At 43.1% G+C, this 27,394-nt stretch overlaps 1 protein-coding gene across 1 annotated transcript in view; it reads right to left on the bottom strand.

Moving 5' to 3' along the window:
• Positions 1-13,778: 13,778 nt before the first annotated feature.
• The window catches only part of LOC144753074 (olfactory protein-like), a 41,523-nt gene continuing 27,907 nt past the window's right edge, over positions 13,779-27,394 (bottom strand). The window contains exons 6-7 of the mRNA XM_078640864.1: positions 15,316-15,341; positions 13,779-13,862 (exon numbers count right to left, since the gene is read on the bottom strand). Of these exons, the coding sequence (XP_078496990.1) occupies positions 15,316-15,341 (26 nt within the window). The 3' untranslated portion in view covers positions 13,779-13,862. The remainder of the gene's footprint in view (positions 13,863-15,315; positions 15,342-27,394) is intronic.

The raw sequence follows: 27,394 nt of genomic DNA, 5'->3' as shown, positions 1-27,394 counted from the left end.
CATCATGGGCCCAAACCCCGACGCCTGGAGCGTCACCTGGTGGCCCACTGCCCTCGGAAACTCGCCAACCCCCACAGACCACGCACGCAACCTGGGAAACATCCTGGACTCCGAGCTCAAAATGGACCGCCAGATCAACTCTGTCTCATCTTCCTGCTTCCACACCCTCCGCCTCCTTCGTAAGACCTTCAAATGGATCCCCCTCGCACACCGAAAGACAGTCACTCACGCCCTGGTCACCAGCAGACTCGACTACGGCAACGCACTCTACGCCGGAATAAACAAAAACCTCATCCGCAAGCTACAGAGCATCCAGAACGCCGCCGCAAGACTGGTCCTCAACCTGCCAAAACACTGCCACATCTCCCAGCACCTGCGCACACTCCACTGGCTCTCCGTCAAGGTCACCTTTAAGATGCTCACCCACGCACACAAGGCCCTCCACGGCACCGGACCAGCATACCTGAACAGCCGGCTCAAATTCCACGCACCCCAAAGGACCCTACGATCAGCCCAGCTCTCCTACGCCGTGGTCCCCCGCACCAGAAAGATGATGTCTGTTGGAGGATCTTTTAAAGTTTCGTAGGGCTATCAAAACCTTCTTATTTTAACTTTGTCCATAGCTGTTCTTCTGCTCCTGTTGTTAGCGGTGTTGTGTTTTACCTTGTCACGCGCCAGGACGCTCCTTTGCTGGAGCAGCTGTGCGCACGATAAATACCTATAACATGAGATCGGGAGGCCGCTCCTTCTCCTTCCTCGCGGCCAAAGCATGGAACGCCCTTCCGCTCCACCTCAGACAGACAACATCGCTCCCCATCTTCGCAAGAAACCTCAAAACCTGGCTCTTGGACAGACCCCCTCCTTGATGGAATGGAACCTGCACCCCCCCCCCCCCCACCCCAAGCGCCTTGAGACCCTTACGGGTGAGTAGTTGCGCTTTAACAAATTCCTGATTGATTGATTGATTGGTTATATGATGCTTTTTTGAATGTTCTCCTATTGGCTAATATTTTGCAGATCTTGTATGTCCATATTAGGTATTTTGCATGCTTGCAGAAGCTAGGACTGCCCCTTTCTTTTATGCTGAGTTTGTAACCCTAAGCATATAAAAGGCCTCTGTGTTTTGTACTCTTTAGACTGCCTCATTCAGTTGCTAAAGGCTTCTGTGTGATGTAGTCTCACTTAATTAAGTTTAATAAAGATGTCTTTTCATATTTCAGCTTCTGTGCCAAGTTCTTTGCATTAGTGAGACCCCTGAGAATGAAGATTACAGTTCTTCATGTTGGAGTGTGACATCTTTCTTTTTATGGCTATATGCCGAATAAAAAATATTATTAACAACAAATGTGTAAGGGGGTCATTAGATTATAGATGATGCAGATGAACCAAATGCAACACTTGCAGTTTACCCACCCTATTTAGAGCTGGTGAGATTGCAGGGTTTTCAATAGTGCAGTCTCCGCTGTCTCTGCCATGAGAAACTACAGGGCCATCACGTTATAGTGCCTCTCTCGCTACCTCACAAAATATCCTTGCCAGAGATATGGGATCTAGAGCATGACCTTTTTTTCTTCACCAAAACATAACTGAACCCAACCTCTGCCTTACGCATTGTTTCATCCATTCATGCCCGGTGCAAATTTGCCAGACAAGATCATCAGCCCTAGGCCGAAGGCAGAGTCGCCATCTAATTCAAGAATACCTATGCCGCTTGATCTTCATGGACACCACCACTAGTTACATGGAACACCTCACCTTCACGGTACACATCACAGCTAATGTAACCTTGTGCCGAACCCTGGGCATAGATTTCATTGCACCCCTTGTTATCTACTCCAGCATCTTTATTCTTCTTGGAGACTTCAATTTTCACCCAGAAGAACATGCTAACACAACCTTTCCAGACCTCATAGAGAACATCGGAAACCTAGGCATTACCCAGCACAATATTGGACCCAATCACGCTGTAAAACTCTATTTGGGCCCAAATTTTAAAATCTTTCAATAATGTCAAAGTCGTTACCAAAAGAATTGACACAATAGAAAACCCCTCAATGCGAGAACTACCAAGCAACTTACCAAAAGACTACAAACCATCCAGAACTTAGCAGCTAGACTCACACTCAACCTTCACCGCAGGGCTCATATCACACCACACCTCAGGGAGCTCCACTGTCTCCCTGTACATTATCATACCCACTTCAAACTCATCATGCACATATTGAAGGCAGTACACAACCTAGGCCCCCCATAGCTGAACCTGTGGATCACATTCCTCCAACCATGCTGCCAACTCTGTTCTGCCAGACTACTACTCGCACACCTCCTACGCATACACAGAAACAGATATGAAGGTAAAGCCTTTTCGTACACCTCTCGTAAATCATGGAATTAACTCTATCTTAAATTTCCTCTGCCTCATTTATTAAATTCCGAAAGAAGCTGAAGACCTGGCACTTTGATTAACCACCTACACCTGGCACCCTAGGTAGACTAAGGACTTGCACCTGCTCAAAGCCAAGATACCCAATGGCAGTACTGGAAATGGAAATCTATTAAGAGCCCTAGAGAGAGAAAAAAAAGAAAACATGCCTTGTGAAATTCGTTTTTGGAAAAAAAACATTTTACCAAGATGGCAAAGTTAAGAATGGCAGGCACATTGGGGTGTCTGAATTGGGTGGCGGGGTCGTCCGCTAGGGCAGTGGAGACACTTTACCAAGCAGGCAAAGTTAGGAATGGCAGGCACATTGAGGTGTCTAAATTAGGTGGGGGTCATCCGCTAGGAGAGTGGAGTTTTTTTTATTGTCTGGTTGGAGGTACAGCTGCCTGACTTTAACTGACCCCCTGATGTCTAATTCTAAACCCTGTCACCATGTATAGATTTCTTACCTAGTCTCAACCAGTCTCCATTATTGCTTAAGTTAAATCATTAATTTTAACTTTGGCAAGTGCTATTGCTCTCCATCAGTGGGTCTGTGGTGAGAATTAAAATATTGTTATTTGTCATTATTCCTATTGTCTTCAGGTTTTTTTGGAGAGGGTTGAGTAACTGTTTTCGAGTTATGTTTGGGCAGGAAACTGTCCTCGTATGAGACTCCAGTTGCTTTTTATTGGATGAGCTTGTTTGTGCTTTTCTAAAATTCCACGCCTACTATTTTATGATGTTGACTGCCCATGCTCACTGATTTGCAAATGCTTCTGATACATATTATTTTGACAGTTTAATCATATATTGACATATATATCCCTGATCTTCGATACTTTGTAAGTATGGCATGTACTCCCAAATCAGTATGATTTAAGACTTTGGTTTAGTGAAACCAGTAAAAGTCATTTTCTTAATTTTTGTGTTACTTTTATTCATGCTGACATGACCGTGGACAATTGTATACCCTATTTACTTTTCTTGATGGAACCCAATTCAGTTCAAGAAAATTGGAGATTTTTTTATTTTTGACATCTGAAATTATTTGGATCCATTCAGCTGTAGAGACCGGTGGAGGTAAATGTGTATAAATTTTAATATTACCGGATTTGTAGTTCATTGAAAATCACCTTGTCAAAATATAATTCCATCTGATCCATTACTGTCTGTATTGTTTTTGGGGAGGACAACAGTATGAAACATGGCTACAAGCCAGTACCCAGGACAACCCAATTCCTCTTCTATGTAAATGGGAGACTCTGGGTGCAAAAGAAATCATTTCCTTTGATTCAACTAGGTTTAGTTTTATTTAATCAGTCTCAGGCAAGTGCCCTCGGTGTATTTTGGCTGTGTTAGAACAGTCAGCCTTAGGGTGGTCTTTCCCCAAACCTGTGCTAAAGTTCTTGTGTTCACTCCCCTAAACGTGGTTTGATTGTCATATACATATATGTCATATTTAATGTACTTATAAATCCCATGTAGGATGCTATACAATACACACCAAGACTTGTAAATTAGATGCTAACAGTAGGCTTGTAGCACCTATTGTACCACCCACTAAAGTAGCAATTTAAACATGCCCCAGGTCTGCTATTGCAGCCTGAATGTAGCATTAAACTGCTATTTCAATTGGCATTAAAACTCCATTGCCAAGCATTGAACTCCCCTTTTGTCAAATATACGTTGCCCCTAAGGTAGGCACTAGGGAGCCCATAGGGCGGAGTGCTGTATAATTAAAAGGTTGAAAAAGTACTTTGGAGTTATATAAGTCCGGGTAATGATAAAACCCTACATTTGTTTTTCACTACTGTGAGGCCTACCCCTCCTATAGGAGAGCATTGGGGATTCCTTGTTACTTTTAATAAGCTGCAAATCCAAATTTGGAGCAGGTAGAAATATTATGTTTCTTATCTATGAAATTGTAATAATAAACCCTGTTTAAAGGTTCGATTTTGGAAATGCCACTTTTAGAAAGTGGGTATTTTTCTTCCTTTATGCTATTTTATGCCTGCAGCCTGGCTTGGGTCACATGACTGGGTGTTGCTGACAGATGTCATTAATTCCTCTCAGACAGTCACAAAATAGAGGAATTAGGTGTGCCTCAATGGGCCATCTGCTGGCAGGATGGGGGGCAGAGGTGAGCACAGCGACTTGCAACTGAATGGGGTGTGCTCTGCCATCACACAAAGGGCCTAATGACCCCACATTGTCACTGCAGCTAGGTTGTAGCCAGGGCACGAGAGTCAGGAAATTCTATGCACTTCAAAGAACATTTCTGGAAGCTTCTCACGCCTTTGAAAAGAAGAGCAGCAGGGTACTAAAAAATAGGTTAATCAGATCTACTCTTCCGTTCAGTAATGGACTCTGTAAGACTGCTGTTACACCTGGAATGACTGCTTTGCTGTCTGGATCATGCCTTGACCCCTCATAGGCCAGCCCTCGCTGTTGAGCCCTGCATCTTTCCTTGCAGGCAGGATTACCAGAGCGACTCCAAGGGCTACTTTTCTGGCCCCCTGTCAAGAGCCACAGGGACACAAGAGGCTCCTGCTATCTTGAACCCACACCTGGACCCACTCTGAGTTAGTCCTGAACCCCTAAAGGTGTCCCACCAGTCCTGGGCCCTTGATTGTGGTACTCAACGTGCCCAGATGGCGAACCCCCAAAACTGAAGACTTCAAAATATTTTGCCCAAAAACTGCTCTGAGAACCAGAAGGAAACCTGGACCAACCTGCTTGCCTATTTGCAAGAGGTGCATCACTGGACAGAATGATTTGGCAGCTTCCTCTTCTACATTCTCCACTGCAACAAACTATTTTCATTGGTCCTTTGCCAAAGGGGTATCTGGCCTCATAGAACTGTCTTCGGCTACAGCCCTCTGCCTCGTCCTGCTGGAGGCTATCGTCTGAACATAAAAATAAATCTCCACCACGGCTTTGACCCAAGGCTATCTTAGGATGGGACTCCCTCCTCGGACACCAGCTACCAACTTGCTACACTAAACTTTACCTTCTCAGAACATTTTTCTCAGAAGGTAAAAGCTGACTGGTGCTCAAGACACTTCTCATATCCGAATGGCACTCCATCCCGGCCGGCGTTATTTTTTTACTTTGCCTGGTTTCGCCTGACTTTATGTCCATGGTTGGAACTTTGATCTTTTAGGTGCTAGTTTTCCCTAAAAACTGTCAAATGAACCATCCAGTTCTACTAATTGGATATTTTTTGTCTTGGTGTCAAATCATTTATCAAAATGAACACATTGCCTCTAAGTTAAGTCTGTCTGATTTCGTGTCGAGCTATCCAGGGGTAAGCATAAATTAATTTAGTTACTTTTTGTGGTTAACCCTGCAAGGGATTGTGGTTGTCGTTTGACCAGAGTTCACCTCCTAGTCAACTAACAACACAGTTTCTCATAGTCACCATTTGCAGACTTTATGCAATCTTTGTACTGCTCCGCAATAGTTGTCAGCAAACAATCCCATTAAATATAAAACCCCAAATATTATCTTTGTATTTTCTGCCTATGTATCACCCACTGCATTTCATATATTCATTTATTTGAGTGTACATTTCTTAATTATAAATGCCAGCTGTATTTAGAATTCTTTGGCTAAGTATAACATATCCTTTTTTCTAGCTTTATAATGCATCAGTTATTCATATATATATTTACATGATGTATAATGTTTTATGTTAATGAGTGAAGGTGCAACAAGATTAATATGGTAATTGCGGCTTTTCACATCACTCAATGTGTGAAAAATAATTAGAAAAGTGAATTTAAGCTGGGTAGAGACCAGTGTAATGCAGTGAGGAAATTTACAACTACCTGGGGGACTCAGGTTAAACAAGCATAGAATGCAAACATCCTTCATGAAGCCCAGAGACAGGCAACTCAGAGCAATACCATTCTGAACACAGCTACACAGTTCAACCATATCAATACAAAACAAAGATACCTGTTGTTCTGTTAAGGTGTGCACGTGGGGGACCACCTTAGAAGCTGGTACAGGCTCTTTTGTTGCTAAGACAGATTAGCAAGAGGCAAGAATGGGGGAGTTGGAAACTAGGGACTGGTTCAATATTCCCATGCAAAAAAGTCCAGAAGTACTGTTAAAATATTACAATTTGTTTACTATTCTGTTTATTAACCCTTTAGTTTTACTGATATACGTCACATGCACTAGGATAAGACATTGATCTTTAAAAAAGTAAAACAGTATGTATCTAGAGTGTATTCTTGACTGTGCCTAATCATATTGAAAAGAGATTTGGAACTCAATAATAGCAAACACATCTATGAGTCTCACAGGATTGATCATTACCCAGAACGTACCATTCTCATGTTATATGCAAGTGGTTGGTGGGAGGCAGTTTACCAGGTTAACTGACTCAAGTAGGTAACCTGGTATTGAGCTTACATTTGTGCCAGAGGGTCTAGAAAAATTTATCCCGGGCCACATTTTGTATGAAAATTTGCAAAAATATTTATCACTGGCTTGGTAAGTTTGGTATTCCATTGTTATGTTTCCATTAAATGGCTGAGTCCCAAAGCTATTTATTATAGCACTGTTATTTACCCACCCACACATGGTGACTAACTGGATGTCAGCCAGCTGGGTGTTGAAGATGAAATAGAATATTGGACATTAGAATACCACTACCTAAAACACTGATTTTTGCTTAGGTAAAGCAAAACCAAGATTTTGAAGATCATTTGTTAGTCGACACATAGGAAATTATCTGTAAAACGATTCATTGGAATTGAATCATAGGTAATCATTTATGGATAAATTGTGTTCATATTTAGATTCCTTAACAAACGCTTTTCTAATTTGGCTAAATTATTGACATATGTTGTACTTTTTTATGTATATATCCTTTTATCATTTTGTTTTTACAGTTCTGATTGAAGATTATGAAAATCAAACATTTTCCATGTTAATGCTTGGAAAACAGTTCAGAAAAACTGAACTACATTCCCTTCCTTGTTCAAATGAACATTGCAATATAGATAAAACAATTTTATTGACAAGGACGTCTGCACCCACAATGCATTGCCTTCCATTCTCTGGAAACAGACAATGAATCAGTCAGAACTATTTTCAATGTTGCTAACCACGTATCCAGAAAGTGCTTCCACTCAGGATCAGACTGTTACCAAAGAAAGCTTTCAAATTCATAGTTGGAAATGCTTGAACATACCATCTATAATAGGTGGCTTGGAAAATCTGACAATTTCCCAAAAATTATTTACAAAAAATAATTTACAGACAATTATCAAGGTCTTGACAGCAATTGTCTTCTTGGCAGAAGCAGTTCCTCCAAATAATCCATTTCACAATAAAAACATATCTTTGATGCTTTCTTCCATGAAACATAAGCCCAACCCCACATCTCTTAATACTAACCTCTCACCACTCTTGACATGGTGGAGTCTGACACCATTACATGTGCTTTGTGGCTGATCCAGAGCCACCACGTGTATCTAATGAAACATTGACAATTTTACCTGCTTCAGATGACAATTCCCCTTCTCCATATTGATCATCCAGTAGAGCAATAAAGCACAACCATCCCCTCAATCATAAATCATCTAACGTTCTGAGGGGTCCCATTACGGGTGGAGCACAAACAGTTAAAAGTAGTCTGACTTGGGTTACAAATGCTTACCCCTGATAATGGGGAAGGATGATCGGTCAATATAACCTACTACATATACTATAAAAGCATAACTAGACCAAAGACTTTCAATCAACCACCTCCTTTTTGGTGTCGTCACAAAAGAGAATCAGATGAATTTCAGGGATGAGAGTGTGGAAACATTTAGGTTTACTGAAATAAGGGTTCTTCTTATTTATGTGTAAATCATACTACATACATACATTAAGTGAACTTGTTGTGTTCGATTTTAGATTCCAGTTGAATTTCCCGATTCATGCCCTTATATAGGTACAATTCGCGTTGCCCTTATATAGGCATAGAAATCCAATCTTCATTTAGGCATAGCCCATGCAGTCCAAATACAGGCATGGCTACTTCCATCCATTCTTCTACGTCACAACGATTTCTTGGAAAACCAGACTCTTAAGCCGTAAGGGATTTCCCATTGCTTGAATATTGATTTTTCCAAGAACTCAGTTATTTTACAATGAACATCTATTCCTTAGGGGTTCATTCATGACGTTCATATGCCCAACTTTACGCCAAAGCTGGCATTCGAAAAACACCTTCAAGGTATAAATATACCTTCACTTGCTATGGAAAAGCATGGTGTGGTTTGGTGCAGTTCGGCTACCTACTTGCCCGACGCAGCTCGCTACAGCAAGTGCCGAAGGAAGCCAACTCTCCAGCTGACACAATGATCAGAAGCTGTCCTCCTCTGTCGAGATTCCAGCTCCAGTGTTTCTGACTCCCCTTGTAGGGTGTTGGGAAATCGAGTCTGTGAAAGAGATACCAACCTCTCTCATTCTAAGGTATGGAGCTGATTAGAACCTAGAGAAACCTTTGGCAATTCTTGGTAAAACTAAACCTATGCTAAAGACCTCACTTACTTCTTCCCTCGTACTATACCTAGGTTAGGTACATTGGGGGAGGCGTATTTTAGAAGCACCAGTTGAGTATTTTAGATTGTGTTATTTATGTATGTATTTTTATATGTCATAGCACCAGACAATGCTATTACAGTAGTATTTTATATTACTGTTTATGCTGTATGCATTATACTTTGCATTCTGTCTAACGATTGTAGCAGTTCACCTCTCTTGCATGAGAAAGAAGACTGTTCAATAAACCCCTTTTTTATTGAAACACCCGTCTCTCGATTTTCTCTGCAACTCTGTAGAAACAAAGCATGCACGATTGACTGAGTAAAATAGTTATCTATTATTTCCACGACTCTTAACCCTTTCCATGCTCATGACGAGCTGAGGCACACTGCTCGTGTGCTCATGACGAGCTGAGCTCGTCATGACCACACCCATTTCTATTGACCTTCAGCACAGCAGGCAAATATCCCAAGCAGTCAAGGTGTTAACATACGTTTTTATTCTTGGGGAAACAAAGTTGTCATGTTGATGTGGTTGTCAAAAACTAATCCCTTCTTGTGTATTCGATAAAGTTTTTAGTGCTAACTGGCACTCACAATTAAGTTTAGTATACTCGATAGACACATACTGACCTCAGTCCTATGTCAAACCTATAATGTATAATATTCCAATGCGCTGAGCCTATTGGGAATATAGGACCTACACTACAAACTGGTGTACTGGGTATTATAGTATTTATAAAAATTAACATTTGCCGGAGGAGCCAAGATGCTCTCCTATGTGGATGCATCCTCCCGTTGCTATGATCACACAGTTATTAAGACCCCCATCACATTATCTCGCCCCGCCGGCAACATGGTGGAGCAGGGAGGTGTCCGTAGTGGAACTGATGCCGACCTGCCATTCCTGGCAGTGATGCACACTAACCAATTCCGAGCAAAGTTGGGGAACTGGACAACTGCAGCCATGAAAAGATCTGGACTGCTCTTGGCCACTGTGGTGAAGGAGTGGACTGTAAGGACCTCCTGAGAATTGTGGACAGTGGGCCCCACAGTGATGAGCTGTCCAGTGAGTGCATCTTGAAGGAGCCCAGCTGAGCGTGAACCTGGAAACCTGCAGTGACACATAGAGTGGGCTGCTGCTTTCCTGGTTCTGCCGGATGGGGAGCCCCTTCCGCTACCTGCACAGTGATGTGCTACTGAATAAAAGACATATTGATGTAATCTACAATTCCTAACTCTGGGGCAGAGATAAGCAATGGCACCATAAGCATACCCAGAGGCCTGAGGGGTTCTGGAGACTACTCCAAATGCCACTGAAGTACTAGAGTGGTTTAGGGGCGAACTCAAAACCTCAAAACACAATTGAGGAGGAACTTGCAAAGATGGCACAAAGTGCGGCACCAAATGAAACTTCCCATTCCAGAGACACCGAGTCGCCCTCCACAATGGAATTGAAACAGCAAATCTTAGTAGGCAATAGGGAAATTATGGAGAAAATGAATGGTGCATCAATTACTGAAAATATACAAAACAGTGATGGATAGAATGCTTGAATTAATCTCAGCCACTGGTAATAACTCGCGTCTCATTACAATCCATTGGTATTTTGCACACCATGCCAGCTCAGTTTAGACCCAGCTATATGCAAATCAGCCTTGGCCATGCTCCAATAGGAATAGATCAGCACTAACTGTCAATCCAGGACCTCCCCATTTCAGAAAACAAGCAACCTAGGACCAATTTCTCTCTAATTATGAGCTCATCAGCCGTGTACAGGTTGGTCCCAGTAACACAGTGTGTACAGGCCCACAAATGGGCATACCCAGCTCCCTTAGTGCAATTCTTCAAAGTATACAAAAAGTGATAGTTGGAATGCTTAAATTAATCTCAGCCACTAATAATGAATCGGGCCACATCCAAATTCATTGTTATTTTGCACACCATATAAACTTATTGACCATTAGGAATTGCTCTATGGTGTGGCGCAAAATAGATGGCATGATTCAGGAGATTGGGCGTCACTTTTGCTTCAGACGGAAAGCAAATTAATCAGTCCTATACCCCATAAATGCAGAATATAAACATGAGAAGGAACCTCTCAATATACAACTTTGGCTGACCCCACTCTAATACTTGGGTATTTATCTGAGCACTAAACCAGCGTAAGTCTATGAATGAAATGTGGGGACATTATTGACTGACCTGGAACATAGTATACTCAAATGGTTGAGATTCTGGATGTCACTAATGGGGTGCAAAGCTCTGAGTAAGATGATTGTACCCCCTAGTACCCTATACATTCTCTAACATATGCCATGCATATACTGGACAATTGCTTTTGTAGATTGGACAACCTGATGTGACTATTATATTGGGGCACAGGAAAATCTAAGATAAGTCTTCATGTATTAAAAGTCCTGTGGGAAGGGGGCATACAGGCCACAAATTTTAAAATTTACCAAGAAACAGCTACAATATTTAGTCCCCTGGTTTGAGGAAGAAGGAATGGACCCAGTAGATCAAACCATTAAGCAACTGATATGGCTGGTGGGACTGTTAGCACTCCCCTCAATCTCACATAAGAAACTAGTTTCATTACCAATTTCAATCTGAACAACCATAGAGATATGGGACAAAGCCTCCAGGAAGGAAGGGGACAAGTTTATAAATGCGCAACAATTCAACCCTGGTGCACAGGATTATGTACCCTTCTCCCAGCCTTCCCGCGAAACATAAACAAGTAAGCTATGCATAACTGCATGGGAGATTGACATGTGGATGGCAGGTTGTTCAGTTATGCATCCTTCTGGATTGATGGGGCATCAATAGTAAACATTTTCTAATGTTTGCTGGGTTGACAGTGGCAATCCGGAAAGCCTGGCACACAGGCCTGACACACATCTCCTAAATCAGACACTACTTGACATGCATGGAAGCAGCAAACTAATCACATTACAATATGGGCTACTGATCCCAGGAACAGAAGAATGCTTCTACTAAAATACCTATGGGAAAGAGATATAGGGGAGGATTAGGGGACCGAAAGAAGGGGAGGTACATTTATTGCACAAAATGGAGCCCAACAAATTGTATTACTGGTGCAACGTAGGATTGCAATAGGCACAATATGTACATGTGGTGGGATGGCCAGGGGGTACGGAACTTTGGGGGAGATGTGATAACCGCACTGAGTGCTTTAACAATGGATCCCGCTGCAGCCAACTATACAGTTGTGCTTGCTGGGCTGCATACTCTGCAGTAAACACACAAGAGTGATGAGAAAAGTAGTGGACTGAGATTAATAGATGTGTTGCACTAAAGATGGATTATCAGCCATCTACTAACTAAAGGGCGGTGGACTAAGGAGTTTACCCGATGGGGCCAGGCAGAATGTGGAGAAGAAGTTAACATACACCGGGAACGGAGTGGGGAGCTATGGAATGGAATATGCTAGAAGTGGAAATGCAACAAGAAGATGTAGATACAGCCCAAGAGGAAGCTCTGCAAAATGATACAGAGCTGACCAAGTGGGTGATGCAGGGGAATATATGTTTGATGGTACTTGTGATACTGCAATGTTGTGCCACGTAAAACCAGTGATCCAATGTCATGTATGTGTCCAGTGATGAAAGTTCTTTCATGGGAAAAGAGAGGGTTGGCCATTAAGGAAAAGTTGCTATTATTGGAAATAAATAAAAACATTAAAAAATAAAAGAAACTGCTTTTGTCAAAAGGGTTTGATTTCTGTGATCAGTAGGAGCAAAACTCTGACCTGTCATGGCATAGTTTCCATTTAGGTCCATAGAGGCATAGACAGACAGAAAAGAAAGACTTCTTCTGTCTTGCTCAGCCCTTGGAGTTATCTATTTTGTTACAAGAAAATAGATCTTCGGAGAACCAGTTGCTTTCAGGTCTAGTCTCATAGTTTAGTCAGAGACATTGTCTGTCTTGGATTTCTGATGGCATTAGAAGCTGAGGACAGGACAGACAAACACAGACTGTATTCCCTGAAGATAGTGCCAGAGTGATATTCAGTGAATAGTTATGTGCTTGCACTGAAAGAAGACTCTGTCAGCAATGTGCTATGCTGAAGCAGACAATATGTTTGATTAGAGAACTGATAGTAAAACAATTAGCTCTCTGTGGCTGTTTGATCCTCCAAGCGGTACGCTTCAACCAAACTTCAAAGTTAATTGCAAAAGTAAAGAATTACAGCTTAAAGTGTTAAGGTTAATGTTATATAATTGACTGTCCCCAACAAAACAAGCCGTTCGGCTATTTAGGTGATGGCAGCCATCTTGCTGTACAAGTGAGCATCCATACATATTTCATCTAGGTACTGATAGCACTTTTCAGTTGACATAGCTGCCAAGTTTTCCATGATGAGCTGCTCTCGTCCAGGTTTTTTCTTTACATTTTGGAACTCTTGTTTTATAATGGAATAGATTACAAGTCCCACAATTCAAAGAAGCCACCTGCACTGAAGCATGGATCTGGGAAACCTAGCAGAGCTGAGATGAGAGTGAAACTTAGGAAGAAAAATGGAACATTTCACATGTTCAGCAATGTTTCTCTTTGTCTGTCCACCAGTCAATACATTGTATCTATCAAAGATGTTTTGTTTGGTGCCTTAATTCATAGCTACAACTTCAGAGCACCACTCATTTTTGTAATCATACACAGACAACCAGAATTGATTTTAATGCATTTAATGTCAATACAGAGCAGATATATCACCTCAGGAAGTCAGAGATATACTAAAATAAAGCATGTATAGTGAAAGTTATCACAAAGGGTAAAGCAAGCCAGGTTTTTTTCGAAAGGGACTTTTGTGGCCACCAGACCACTCTTTTCAGCTCTCAAAGGCGGTCTTGGCTCTTGTATATCCCCTGCAAGAGAAATACATTGATATTAGCAGGATCAGGAGTGCTGAGCACCTCTTCTCATTATATCCCTGTCACTCTGCTAGAGAAATTCCAGTAGACTGGTTTGAAATGGTTTCTAATGAATCTAATTGCAGCATGCTGGTTGTTAGATCTCGCGTGACAGTGCTGCTGTCTGCTGACCTATTGTTCCCAATTCTTTAACATATACCTAGCGAAGGCGTAGACTGCCCCCAGAGGAGTATTTCTGTCTCATGTTCATACTAGTGGCTGCTTGGTGTATCATTGCACTTTTTTCCATTAAAACAAATATACTGAATTGTCACATATTAAATTCATTTTCTAATGTATGAATTCTACATGGAAAGCAACATTTGTTTGTGTTGTTTTACACTGTAGAAGTATATTTGAATGTGTCAATCAGGGCTCAAAATGCAAGCCAGAACAATTGGCTTTACCAATGCTTGTTTGGCATTATCTTACAAATGACAAAAGTCGAAAAGGGCCTTCTACTGTTTAAACAGACAAAAAGAGTCCACAGCAACCAACAACCAGTTATGAGAAGGGAATTGAACTATTCTCCACAACATTCCATCAGGAGTCTACTCCCAAATCCAGTACACAGGCAAACGGACCCAGCTCGAAACAGTCACAAGGTAGTCCCTCTTGGGCTGGTGCATCCGGATCTCATAATAGCAATGGAGGGGATGGGAGAGCTGCAGGTTAGGACTGAGGTGCATGAGAGGTGCTGTGGGGCTGCAGCTCTAAGCGTGCACTATTCAACTTCCATTGATCCATTCCACTTCCCTTGAATTGCTGTTTTGCAGGGGCCATGAATGCTTGTGATCATGTCTAGGTACAATCCATAACAGAAATGTCTGCATTTATTCAGAGGAAAAGCTGCATGGCCCAATGTTATGTTAGCACTGAGTCCTACAAATGAAAAGTCTTTCACCTATGCCACAGATGCCCGTGTCCTTCTTGCCAATTCTGCCTACCTGTGGGAATGCCCCTGCCAGCTCTTCCTACCCATGCCAGGCTTTTTACTGATTCCAGGTCTGCATATGGATGCCAGTTCTACCAGTGACCGTTCTGTCCACCTGTACGATTTCTACCTGATCATAGAAGCTGTGCCCACCCATGCTGGATCTGTGTATTCTTGCTTGTAGTTCATATCTATAAGTTTTCTTACCCAGCTGTTACTGGTAGACAGATCGGGCATTGCTTGTGCCAGCTGCGTCTACCAGTGCCAGATATGCCTAATCCTGTCAGATCTGTGTTCAGATGCCAGTTATTTCTTTTCAAAGTCTATTTTCGTTTTTAATGTCAGTTACATGCATCACTCATAGCTTGTTAAGAAGTAGAGCAGATGTATGAGCTTTTTACGCTGCTTCTCATCCACTTGTGCTTCATGGGGGCAGTCGAGTCTAGTGCCATCTGACATATGACATGAACTTACCTAAAACTCTCCAGGGACACAGTCCACTGAAAGACAAAAGACAAGTAGTGTTAGGAGTGTTCTGTCTTGATCACCCTCGTCACAGTTCAAACAAACATTGAATACATTCGATATTTCCACCAAGAGGATGGCTCTGTGTGTGGAGAGCAGGACTGGGAAGTCTGATAACCATGGGTGGGGTGAGGCCGAGTGTGAGGCACATGCAGTCATGTGTTGCACATTAAGCATAGAATGTGAGTCAAATAGTACTCCACTACTACGTCAATATTACTACATCATGGGTTCGTGGGACACTGCATCATTGGACGTTATATGGTTAAAAGCAAGTAAAATACATAAGGGGTAAATAATAATGAAATAAGGGGAGACCATCTCCAGTAAATTCATTTGCTTTTTTAAAGGGGGAGTGGTGTTGGTCTCCCCCCAAAAAATATGTAATGTCTCACAATTTTAAAGTGACAATATGGTTTGCTACAATGTAGGGGAACCCAATATACTGACATGCAACCCGCCCCCTCTGGGGTGCACATTAGGAGTACGGATTCGAAGAGGCAATCCTTAGGAACCTGCCTTCAGAACTGCAGAAAGTGGGCCAGATGAAGCACCCACGGTAAGGGGCCAGCCTCCCTGGGGAATAGAGGATGTGATCCATGGGTACCAGCATGCAGAATGTAGGTTGGCAGAGTGTGGGCTGGAGCAGGCACTCGTGGAGGGCCTTCCACACACAATGCTATGGCGTGTGCATCTGTGATCTACAATTTTCTGGCAAAGAAATCACTAACGGTGCCTGTGTCATAATGACAGCTACGCCTACTGGAAAACAAACTTTTTGAGCATAGACTCATTTCCATTTTAATGAAATATAGCACTGCATGAAACACCACAACTTGCATAAGGAGCTGCTCTTCAGTGTCCTTGGCCCACCTTGAAGTTGTTTTGTGCAGTCTAATAAAAATACATAGGTCTAATTGGGAAAGGGTAGAAATATATATAGAGGGGAGCTCCTGTCAGAAAACAGTCCATTGAATAATGGGCCAAGACAATGCTGTGAACCAGCCCCTACCCTACTTGCCTTCTTCATAGCGGATGTACCTCAGACACTCTTGTAGACTGGATTGTTCTCTCTGAAAACAAGTGCTGTATGCTCTACGCATGTTGATTTGGGGATAATGGACCATACACAAACCAGCTTGCAGAGGAATATGCTTGGGGTGTATATTACGACCAAGTGGTGGAGCACAGCGTTAGCCTCCTTGGCGTAACGCCCCACTACGCCCCTTCTGAAACGCAGGGCTGCACCATATTTACAAGGATACGTTGCAGCCCTGTGTTTTCCCCAGTGCTGGCACTAATTAAGCTGTCTAGTGCCAAATCAAACATGCTTGCACCATAGTACAAGGGTGCCCTAATTTGAGGGAAGGTTGTTTATGTGCAGGAAGGTGTCTCTTGTGGTGGCGACAGGGGCTTGCAAATATGCCCCTAGATGTGTTTAATAACTACTGTGAGTCCAATCAATAAATAATAAACATGTAAATAAAACTACTGTCTTAGCATTTGGGTCCAAATATAAGCCCTTTTAGTGGTACATCCATAAATTAAAAGTCCATGAAGTGGCCAAATGGGTATGAGATTTCAGACAACTTTCAAATGGAATACTCAGGTTGAAAAGGCTAGGCCCTGTTCTGTTTTCACAGTAGCCACACTTAAGATGTTTAATGGCAATGTCGCTCGACTTTCTTTAGGACATCTTTTAAAGGTTTATGAATCGAACGTTCAATCTCAGATTTTATATAGTCAGAGGTCTCCTGTCTAAATGGCAAAAATCCTTGGAAACAAATAAAGGAATGCTACCTTAAATCTATGTTGTCTCTTCTGAAATTCTCTATTGGACAAGCTGTAATTATGGAATTTAAATTAAGTTCCTGGTAACACAGAGCCATGCTTCTACTATTGAGATATAGGGAAAATGCTAATAATTGCAATAATGAGGATTTAAATTGCAAACTAAAAAGGATCAGTGTAGAAGAAAACAGATTATGGGAGTAAGGGCCAGATGTATGAAGCGTTTTACCTATTGGCAAATAGGCTGATTCACAGAAATGGCCCGTTTGCAAACGGGAAAAAGCCTTTTGGGATGTATCATCCCAAAAGGCCATCGCAAAATAAGGAATTGCAAAATTTGAGAATTGCTATTTTTAGAATGCATTAAGGAATCGCACATTGCGATTCCTTAAATACAATTTTTGAAGCACCCAAAAATGTGCGATTTGGCCTTAAGGAATCGCAAATCCAAATTACCGAATTACTACCAACTTCAAGGCCCATAGAAATGAATGGGAAGCCATTCCTTAAGAAATGCGTAGGATTCGTTATTTTAATTTGGAAACCTACATACATTGCATTTTGCGAATTCTTAATAGAGAATTGGTCAAATTTGCCATTAAGGACTCGCAAAAGACAATGTTGATACATCTGCCCCTAAGAGTTCATGTGGAGACCACTCAATATTTAGCAGGGCTGTGCAAAATTCACCTATTTTGCTTTTGCGTAATTATGTAAAAATTACAGAAAAATGACAGTTATATAAATGAAAGGCAAATCCATTGCTATGGGCTATATTTTTTGGTGAAATCCATTCTCACATCATTTTTTGGCATCAGTGTGCATTTAAGCAAGAGCACTGCAAACAAACACTTTTCATGCTCTGTCGTTCCTGTGCGCACGCAGTAGGTTTTTAACGGAGAATTACACCATTACTAGCATAATACAAAATGCCCAAAAATCGGCCACTTGTAATCACAAAATAGTCTTTTGCAATGCATGAAAGTTTTTGAGAATCACAATTTAGGTAATCGCAATTTCTTGTGATTACCTAAATTGTGAATGCAAATTGGGAATCGCAATTTGCGATTCCCTAATGCATATGCAAGATGCCTTTCGTAAAGGCAACCTGAGCATTTAGTAAACACTAATTAGCATCAACTTCAAGTTGATGCTAATATGTGCATACTTTGAAAAATGCAGAAAACTGCATGGAGACTAAGATCATGGAGGTAATGTTGCACCCAGATCCCCGATAATTTCCAGATTATGACTCCTGCCTTTGTCACATATGAGGACTAAAAAAAGAAGAAAAAAAACCCTGAACTTTTCAAAGGGCATGTGTGCCTTATATGTGCACCGGTGTTTTGTTAGGGGCGCCTCAGGAGGGGCCTTAGGCCCCCGGGCTCACTTGCCATTGCAAAACCTAAATTGCGATTATCAATTAGGTAATTGCAATTTAGGCAATGCAAGTTCATTCCCACCTATGGGCCTTGAGGCACATAGGAAATAATTGATTTGCAATAGCAAATAGAGATTTCCCTAAATGCGTTTCGATTCATATAGAATGGCAATTAGAGAATGGCTATTTGATCTCTTTTTTGTTGCATTGCATTTTACGAATACCAAATAGCGATTTCTAAAAAATCATTATTTGGTAATCGCAAAATTAAACTTTGATCCATGTGCCCCTTTATCCTTGTCTTAAAAGGATCTGTGAGCTTTAGCTATTGATGAATCTAAACGAGACTTGACCTATATTGAAGAAGTCATCAATTCTAATGTTTTATGGTAGATGAAGCATATTGCTAAAACCTCCCATTTACCTAACTAAGAGCTGAGGAATAAAATGCTAATATTCTGGAAAGGGGGGTTTCCAGTTTGTTTGCAATTCTAGAAGCAGCACAATGTTTCAGAACATATTATATTATATTGCATAATTTATTTTTATGGGTTTTAACACTGAATTTTTTGGGGGAATTTATTTATTTGCATTTTTATAATCACATCTTGTTTCTGTGTTCCTTACAGATACAGCAAGGTCAGAGAATACTAGTACATAAACAATCAACAACAACGGATAGTGTCTTTCAAAGGATTTCCTCTTCATCTCTCCCCTTCTCCCTGGTATTTCACCCTCACCTGATCTACTGCGAATTCGTGAGCGTCAAGCCATGGTAGGTCAGTCATGGCTTCCATATTTTCCAAAAATTTTTGGGCCACCCCCTTGCTTTGTATGTCGTCTTCTCCCCCAACATATACATGTCCATCCCTCTCCGCCATTCCTACAGTGTTGGATTAGTATCTGCCTCCCAAGTCCTTGCCATGGCTCTTTTGGCTACTACCAGACCCAGCTGGAGCAGCACCAGCTTTACTAACATTGAATTTTTAAGAGCTTTGCCAAAGGAACCTACCGTGGACTACTGTTGGTGTCGTGTCCCCCTGGGGCATTCCTGTCGACTTGTGAGGGGATCCTTGCTGGGGGCTGGACTGAAGGAGAATGCCAGCTTGCTCCCCCTGCCTGCCGGGAGGGATTCCAGGACTACGTTTCCCAGCAAGCCCAGCGCTCGACACAGCGCCGGGAACACCTGAGGATTGTTAGCCTCACAGTACTTAACATCTTGCAGCACCCGCTGTCGCGGGTGCCGCTTCGCCAAAGGAACCTACCGTGGACTACTGTTGCTGTCGTATCCCGCTGGGGCATTCCTGTCGACTTGTGAGGGGATCCTTGCAGGGGGGCTGGACTGATGGAGAACGCCAGCTTGCTCCACCTGCCTGCCGCGAGGGATTCCAGGACTACAAGTCCCAGGAAGCCCAGCGCTCGACACAGCGCCGGGAACACCTGAGGATTGTAAGCCTCACAGTACTTAACATCTTGCAGCACCCGCTGTGGTTCTGAAAATCTGGACCCTGTTGTTATCCCGATATCGAGGTCCAATACCCGTGTCACAAAACATCAACATACCATGACGAATTTAGTATCAACGAACCGATAATGACTAGGACATCATCCCTATGCATTTGCGTCATGATCAGAGGTTGCCAACACCCCTAAATCATAGTTTCCGTTCCGACCCTTTAAACTCCATTTTGTAAGCAGCATCCATCTTGTGCCTTGCCCTCATGATAAGTCAATTAAAGGTCGAGCTTGATCCAAAAGGACACGTCCACCTTCCCTGACTTCCCCCTGACCTGTCCCAACTGACTCCACTGCCTTCAGCCAGACCTGTTTGGGCAGCTCCTCGCCCAGTGGCCGAATACGATAGCATCAATGCATAACATTCCACAAACCATTCACTACATACAGACCATGCTTTCTGCAAACATGCACCTGTCCACGTTCCTTGTTTATGGCCAGTTTTATGACTAGGAGGGGCCCTTCTTTATTGAGGTTTCATCGATATCTGATGGGAGTTCCGGGCCTAACTGGGTAATCTATCAATGAACTGGACATCTAAAATGTGGGCTTGCTTACATGACTTCGCTCTTTGTATTATTGTAGAAATATGTGTATAGCCATATCATAAACTCAAGAATTCTTGCTCGAAGCTATTATTTTTGTATATAAGGAGAAGGCTGGTTCTGTAAAAACGAACAGTCTCCCGAGAACCTACTATCCGTGTGGTGTACTTCTGGGACACGTGTTACTTGGTAGCTACCAATAAAACTTGATCTTTGACTGCGACTAGAAGACTCCGTGTTTCTGTGGTCCGGAACAAGGGAGAACTCAGAGGTCTTTGGGTGTTATCCCCTGGCACCAACGGGTTCCTAAAAACCCCGTTACCTCAGTTGGTGCCCAACTCGGGGCGATATCAAGCGGCGACGGTCCAAGCCAGATGTTCGTGAGGAGCTTCGTGTGAAAATTCCAGAGGACGGCCAGCCACTCCAGCGACCCCTGTATGTCGACGTGGTTCCGAAGGTCTTTGCTGCGAGGTTCCCCACGTCCCGACGGCTACGAAGGACTGCTGCCCTGACTATCGCCTTGTTTTGGACCCAGTGATCCTTGGTAGAGCGAAACGATAGACGAGTCTTCTAGCGACGTCACAGATCTTCAAATACTTCAGTTAAGTATAAGTGGAGCATCTCCCAGTCCTTAGTTTGTCCTTAGTTTTTGGTATCCTTGAGATACGCTTTGATTTGGTACTTGCAAGCCCCAAAGCCGAAGGACTCATGTATTCACGAGAAGTATCGTAATAGATCATCCTTTGAAGTTTGAAGCTAGACTAGTGAGCAAAGATGCCTGGTTTTAGCAGACTTGGAAACTTGTTTTGTCTTGGTTGTAGTAAGGACTCCCGATTAGAGGATTCTTGTCCGGTTCCTCCAATTGGAACTCCAACATATGAGCTCTATGTAAAGCACGGCGTAGGTCCTATCACATATAATGAAGCATGGATAAAATACACCCGCAAGGATGGTGTTTTAAAATGGCCCCAATATGGTAGTTTTGATCCAGAAATATTAGATCACCTAGAGGTCAAATTGTTCAAGAAGAAAGCCCGGCCGGCGATGTTTGACTCTTTTCGCTTATGCCGCAAAGAAGCCAAACAGAAAGAAATAAAATTAGCAAAAAAGAATAAAAGAGGAATGTCAATGGTACAAGCTGCCATTGCATACAGAGATAACGAGGAAGAGCAGGAAAGCGAACACACACTTAGGAGAAAGAAACTAGCAGTAGATAAATGTTACCCGATGCTACCAAATAAGGGACAAGGTCAAGAGGAAAGATCCGAGAAAGATCCATTAATGTCCCACTTATTAAATTCGCCACCACCCTATGCACAAAATGCCACAGCACCTCCGCAACCTTTAGTTGCACCTCTGGTAGCTGTTATACCGGCTCCTTCACAGCACCCACCAGCTGTTCTTCAGGTGGCTCCTGTTTCTCTGGTGCAGCCTCCTCAAGGCTCACCGATCACATCTACTTCTCCTACTGTTCCTTCTACAACTTCGCCTAGCGCACCTTCTATTTTCTCTGATACTCGTTCTACGAATGTTTCTGTTTCTGCTCTGCGTGACTCTGTTCTACCACCAGTTATTCCTCCACTTTCGCCTTCCGTCTGGCATAAAATGGCCAGCATTGTTACTAACTTTCCTTCACCTCTTTTTCGGTCGCCTAAAACGACCCCTAATACGGAACGAAGACAATTACGAAGCCAAATGCCTGATTATCAGGAAAGGGAGTCATTGAATAAGTTAGCACGGAATTGGGCTATGGATACAGCGAGATATGATGTAGAGTCTGTCATGAACGTCTTCCGTCAATGGGATGAACCAACGCAAAGATACGTCTTTGAGCAGATGTGTGTTTTTCTGTGTGAGGATTTGGAAGATAATGGTCAGAAGAGCAACCAGCAAGAGTTGTGTAGTGTACGATTTAAATTTGGGGAGGGTATGATCGTAGGTCCCGATGTTGAAAAAGCAGTTGAGATATTATTATCACATCGAAGTACGGGTGGTAATTCTGGGTCATCATCTGAATGTGGTACATCTAGTAGGAAAAGAGCGAGACAGTACCCCATGAGAGAGGTTCCTCCGGTTTGGAGGGAAGGCGAAGCAAATGCAGTACCGCCAATTCCGCCTCATTTCCAGCGTGTATGGGTACATGTCCCCTGGAAAAGATCCGCAGTTTTAGCACTCAAGCAGACACTACCCGATCCCCGTAAAAACCCGACTGGGTATTATAAGGAGTTGTCGCAAACTGCAAGCTCATGTATAATGAATTTAGCGGATATAGACATGTTGTTTGGGAACGTTGTTCCCCATCCTTTATGGAGTAAAATCCGTCATACGGATCATGACCAAGAATTAGGTGACTCGTGGGCGAACATTACAACTACAGATGCTAGACAAGTCGGTGGTTTTAAACGTGAGCCGTTAATAGCTGAACTTCCCGGTAGAATTATAGCGTACATGAAGACAATAATGCCTGAAGTACGCGTAAACTGGGACAAACTCTCTGCGTGCAAGCAAAAGAAAGATGAGAATGTGTCTGACTTTTTCACGAGATTTGAGGAAACTTTCACCGACCATAGTGGTCAGGATATGGCTACCGAGGGTGGCCAAAGATTGCTCGTAGACAAATTTGTACATAATTTGCTTCCTGAACTGTGTACTAAACTAAAAGATTCAGAAAGTGCTTGGGCTGTCTCCACGTCAGCGCAGATTTTAGCAACAGCCCAGTACTATGAAAATAGGCGCAAAGACGAGCTAGATAAGGCAGACAAAAAGACGAAAGATTTAAAAACTAAAGTTCTTCTCCAGCAGGCCTATCCGCCTCGTATGGCTAGTCAGCCCAATTATCAGCAACAACAGCAGTATTCGAGAAACGCGCAAGGAAACGAGTTTCCCCATCAGCGTGTTCCGTATGGCCCGAATCAATGTGCGTATTGCAAGGAAGAGGGTCACTTCAAAAGTAATTGTCCGGCTCTTGCGCGACGGTTAAACGGCGTTTCGGGTGTAAGGGGAAGAGGTGTTCAACATGCCGTGGAAATTTCTCCCAGAACACAGCTTCTTTTCCGCCTCAGAATTCCATGAATAGCTTTGACCAACAGAATAATGCATCGTCTAAGTCAGCTCAGTACTATGCTGACGACTATTACACCGAACACGAAAATGAGGGTAACGATTGCTAGGACAGCCATGGACAAAGAGAGGGAGTTGTTTCAGTTCTAGTAGATCAGAATGGACCTTATGTCGAGGTAATTACATCAGGAGTGTCAGAGCCATTTCTGCTGGATACTGGTGCTACAAAAAGTTCTATTATGCACTCGAAACTTCCTGGCGCACCTTTGTCTGGCGAAATGAATGTCTCAGTAGGTTTCTCTGGCGCCCCTGTTAGAAATCCGATCTCTAGTCCTATATTACTTTCTGTTGGCCCATGCGAGTTGGAAGCACCCCTCATTCTTACGACAGGTTGCGGTGAAAATTTGTTACGTTTGGATTTGCTAAAAAGGTTATATGCGACTCTATACTGTTCCCCCTTGGGAGTACAACTTACTTTAGGTAAGAAAGCCATTTCTCCAATGTATTTGTCGAAGGAAAATATTCCAACTGAATTGTTATCACTTCCTGATATACTTTGGGCTAATGGTTCTAATGATGTCGGTCGTTTGGAGATAGCACCGTATGTCATAACTTTGAAAGCCAAGGTTAGGTTGCCACGTATTCCCCAATACAAAATATCTAGCGAATGCGAAAAGGCGTTGTTAACGATCGTTTATGATCTGATCGATAAAGATGTTATCGAAGAAACAACAGGTAACGTTTGTAACAGTCCAGTTTTGCCAGTCTTAAAACGTACTGATCCTTCACAGCCCCCTGTGTATAGGTTTGTGATTGACCTCAGAGAAGTAAATAAGGTAGTTATCCCACAGTTTCCAGTTGTCCCCGACATTACTGCTTTATTGACAATGGTTCCAGCTTCCAGCTTCAGCAGCTTGGTTCTCGGTGATTGACCTGAAGAACGCTTTCTTCAGCATCCCGATTGCTGAAGAGAGTAGAGACCTTTTCGGCTTCAATTTAGGAGGACGAAGCTTCCGCTTCAAGTGCGCTCCTCAAGGCTACTGCGAAAGCCCATCAATATTCAGTCAGGCTCTGAAAACACAACTAGACACAATTGTGCTGCCAGATGGGTCAACTTTGATTCAGTACGTAGACGATCTGCTGATCGCTGCAGACACTGAAGAAATTTGCAAGCAAGCCACGTTGTCATTATTGCATCACTTATGTGACATGAAGCACAAAGTCTCTCTTTCCAAACTACAATTTTGTCGACAAGACGTAACCTACTTAGGTCACATCTTATCGAAGGAGGGAAGGAGACTGACACCAGAAAGAATACAGGCAATCGCAGAACTAAGTGCCCCAAGGACACAGAGAGAGGTTCGAGCCTTCTTGGGCATTACATCGTACTGTAGACAATGGATACCGAATTTCTCATTACTAGCTAAACCCTTGCTGACACTACTCTGTAAGGACACGCCCAATCCTATGCCCTGGTCTGAAGATTGTCAGACGAGTTTCCAAGAGTTGCGTGATGCATTATGTTCGGCTCCTGTGTTGGGAAACCCCAACTACAGTAAGCCTTTTACATTATATGTCCATGAAAAGGAAGGTTGTGCATTATCAGTCTTAACGCAATACTTTGGGGACAAACAGCGCCCATGCGCGTATTTTTCGGCAACTCTAGATCCTGTGGCTAAAGCCCTTCCAAGTTGTCTGAGAGCAACCGCCGCAGCAGCTGTCTGCATTCGACAGTCTGCTGGATTAGTCATGAATAATACTCTGATCGTTATGGTTCCGCATGCAGTAGACATTTTGCTAAATAGGACAAAGACACAACACCTCACTAGCGCTCGACTATCCAGTTACGAACTTACACTGCTAGCAAGTCACATCCACATAAAGAGGTGTGATACACTCAACCCCGCTACGCTACTTCCCATCCCGACAGAAACAGACACAGACAAGATTGATAACCATGACTGCTGCTTTAGGACAGAAAAAGAGACAAAAGGGAGAGTAGACTTACAGGACACTCCCCTTCCCGAATGCAACGATACTTTATGGGTTGATGGTTCATGCTTCAAGTTGCCGAATGGTGATACGACTACAGCATATGCCGTAATGACATTACACACCATTATAGAGACCGCGCGTATTTCCCACAATTCTGCACAAGCCGCAGAACTTATTGCACTTACCAGAGCATGTGTGTTGGCGAAAAGAAAGCGAGTGAATGTGTACACTGACAGCCAATACGCCTTTGGTGTGGCTCACAGTTTGGGGAGATTGTGGCGTGAACGTGGGTTCTTTACGTCACATGGTGCAAAGATACAACATGGTCAGCTAGTTAATGAGCTCCTTGAGTCACTGACCTTGCCACTACAAGTTGCCATCATAAAATGCAGTGCACACAAAAAGATTCAGGATGATGTTGGCCGCGGGAATGCATTTGCAGACGAGGTTGCGAAAGAAACTGCAAGGAACACAATGAGTCGAATGTATGTTGTGGGTCCCGCTAGATGGATTGCTGATGTGGGAATGTGTGAGGACACCATTGACAGCGTGAAATCGATACAAGCCGAGGCCACTGAGAACGAGGTGAATGAATGGAGAGAAAGCACAGGTAGATTAGATGCGAATGGTTGTTGGGTCGAACTATCAGAACACCAGCGATGGCTATTACCTAATGCATACGTACTTGCAGTAGTAACGATGGCTCACGGAATTGCGCACATCAGTTCGAGAGGAATATGTAAACTATTGGCCCCAGTATGGCAGAATAGTAATATCCCAAAATATGCAGAGAATGTGGTCAGAAACTGTATGGTATGTTTAAAGTACAATCCCGGTGGGGGAACCCCAACTCCAGCTGGTCATTTTGCGCCTCCAATGTACCCGTTCGAGGTTTTGCAGCTCGATTTCATCCACATGGAGAGGTGCAACAATCTGAAGTATGTGCTCGTCGTTGTTTGCGCCTTCTCCAGGTGGGTGGAAGCGTACCCCCTTAAGGACAATGCCGCCTTATCAACTGCCAAAGCCCTTGTCAAAGAGTTCTTCCCGAGATTCGGTATGCCTAGAATTGTCTGGAGTGATAACGGAAGTGAATTCGTAGGATGCGTGATGAAGAGAGTGTGTGAGTGTCTAGGCATACACCAAAAATTCCAAGCTGCAAATCACCCCCAATCAGCTGGATTAGTAGAGTGCTACAATGGCACTTTAAAACTCAAACTAGCCAAGATCCAAGCCAGTACAGGTCTTAAATGGCCCGGCGCCTTGCCTCTAGCACTCTTGTCAACCAGAATGACTGTGCATTCCAGATTAGGACTTAGCCCCCACGAAATAGTGTTTGGCCGCCCAGCCAACGTCTGGGGCGTGCCAAGACCAAAGAAACTCAGTGAAATAGAACACCGCGTACTGCTTGACTATTTGTGCGAATTAACAACTAAATTACGTGTTTTACACCAACAGGTTCACAGTTCCTCTCCGCCAGCCTCTGACGATCCAGGCCACCTCATCGAACCCGGCACGTGGGTCCTGGTGCGGAATTTCCAGCGCACCAACAACGGACAGCCGAGGTGGACCGGACCACACCTGGTGCTTCTTTCCACGAGATCAGCTGTTCGGGTGGAAGGCAAAAAGAACTGGGTACATGGGACCCATTGTAAACGGGTCCCTCTACCCCTTCCATACGACCGGTGGGTCAATAAAGGACTTGCCGACTCCGAGACAGAATCCGTACCTCGCTTCATCCCTT

This window comes from Lissotriton helveticus, chromosome 5_1, assembly GCF_964261635.1.
Source record: "Lissotriton helveticus chromosome 5_1, aLisHel1.1, whole genome shotgun sequence".
NCBI classification, from domain to species: Eukaryota; Metazoa; Chordata; class Amphibia; order Caudata; family Salamandridae; genus Lissotriton; species Lissotriton helveticus.
Note: the sequence above shows the minus strand (reverse complement) of the source record. Positions and strands in the feature narration are given on the sequence as shown.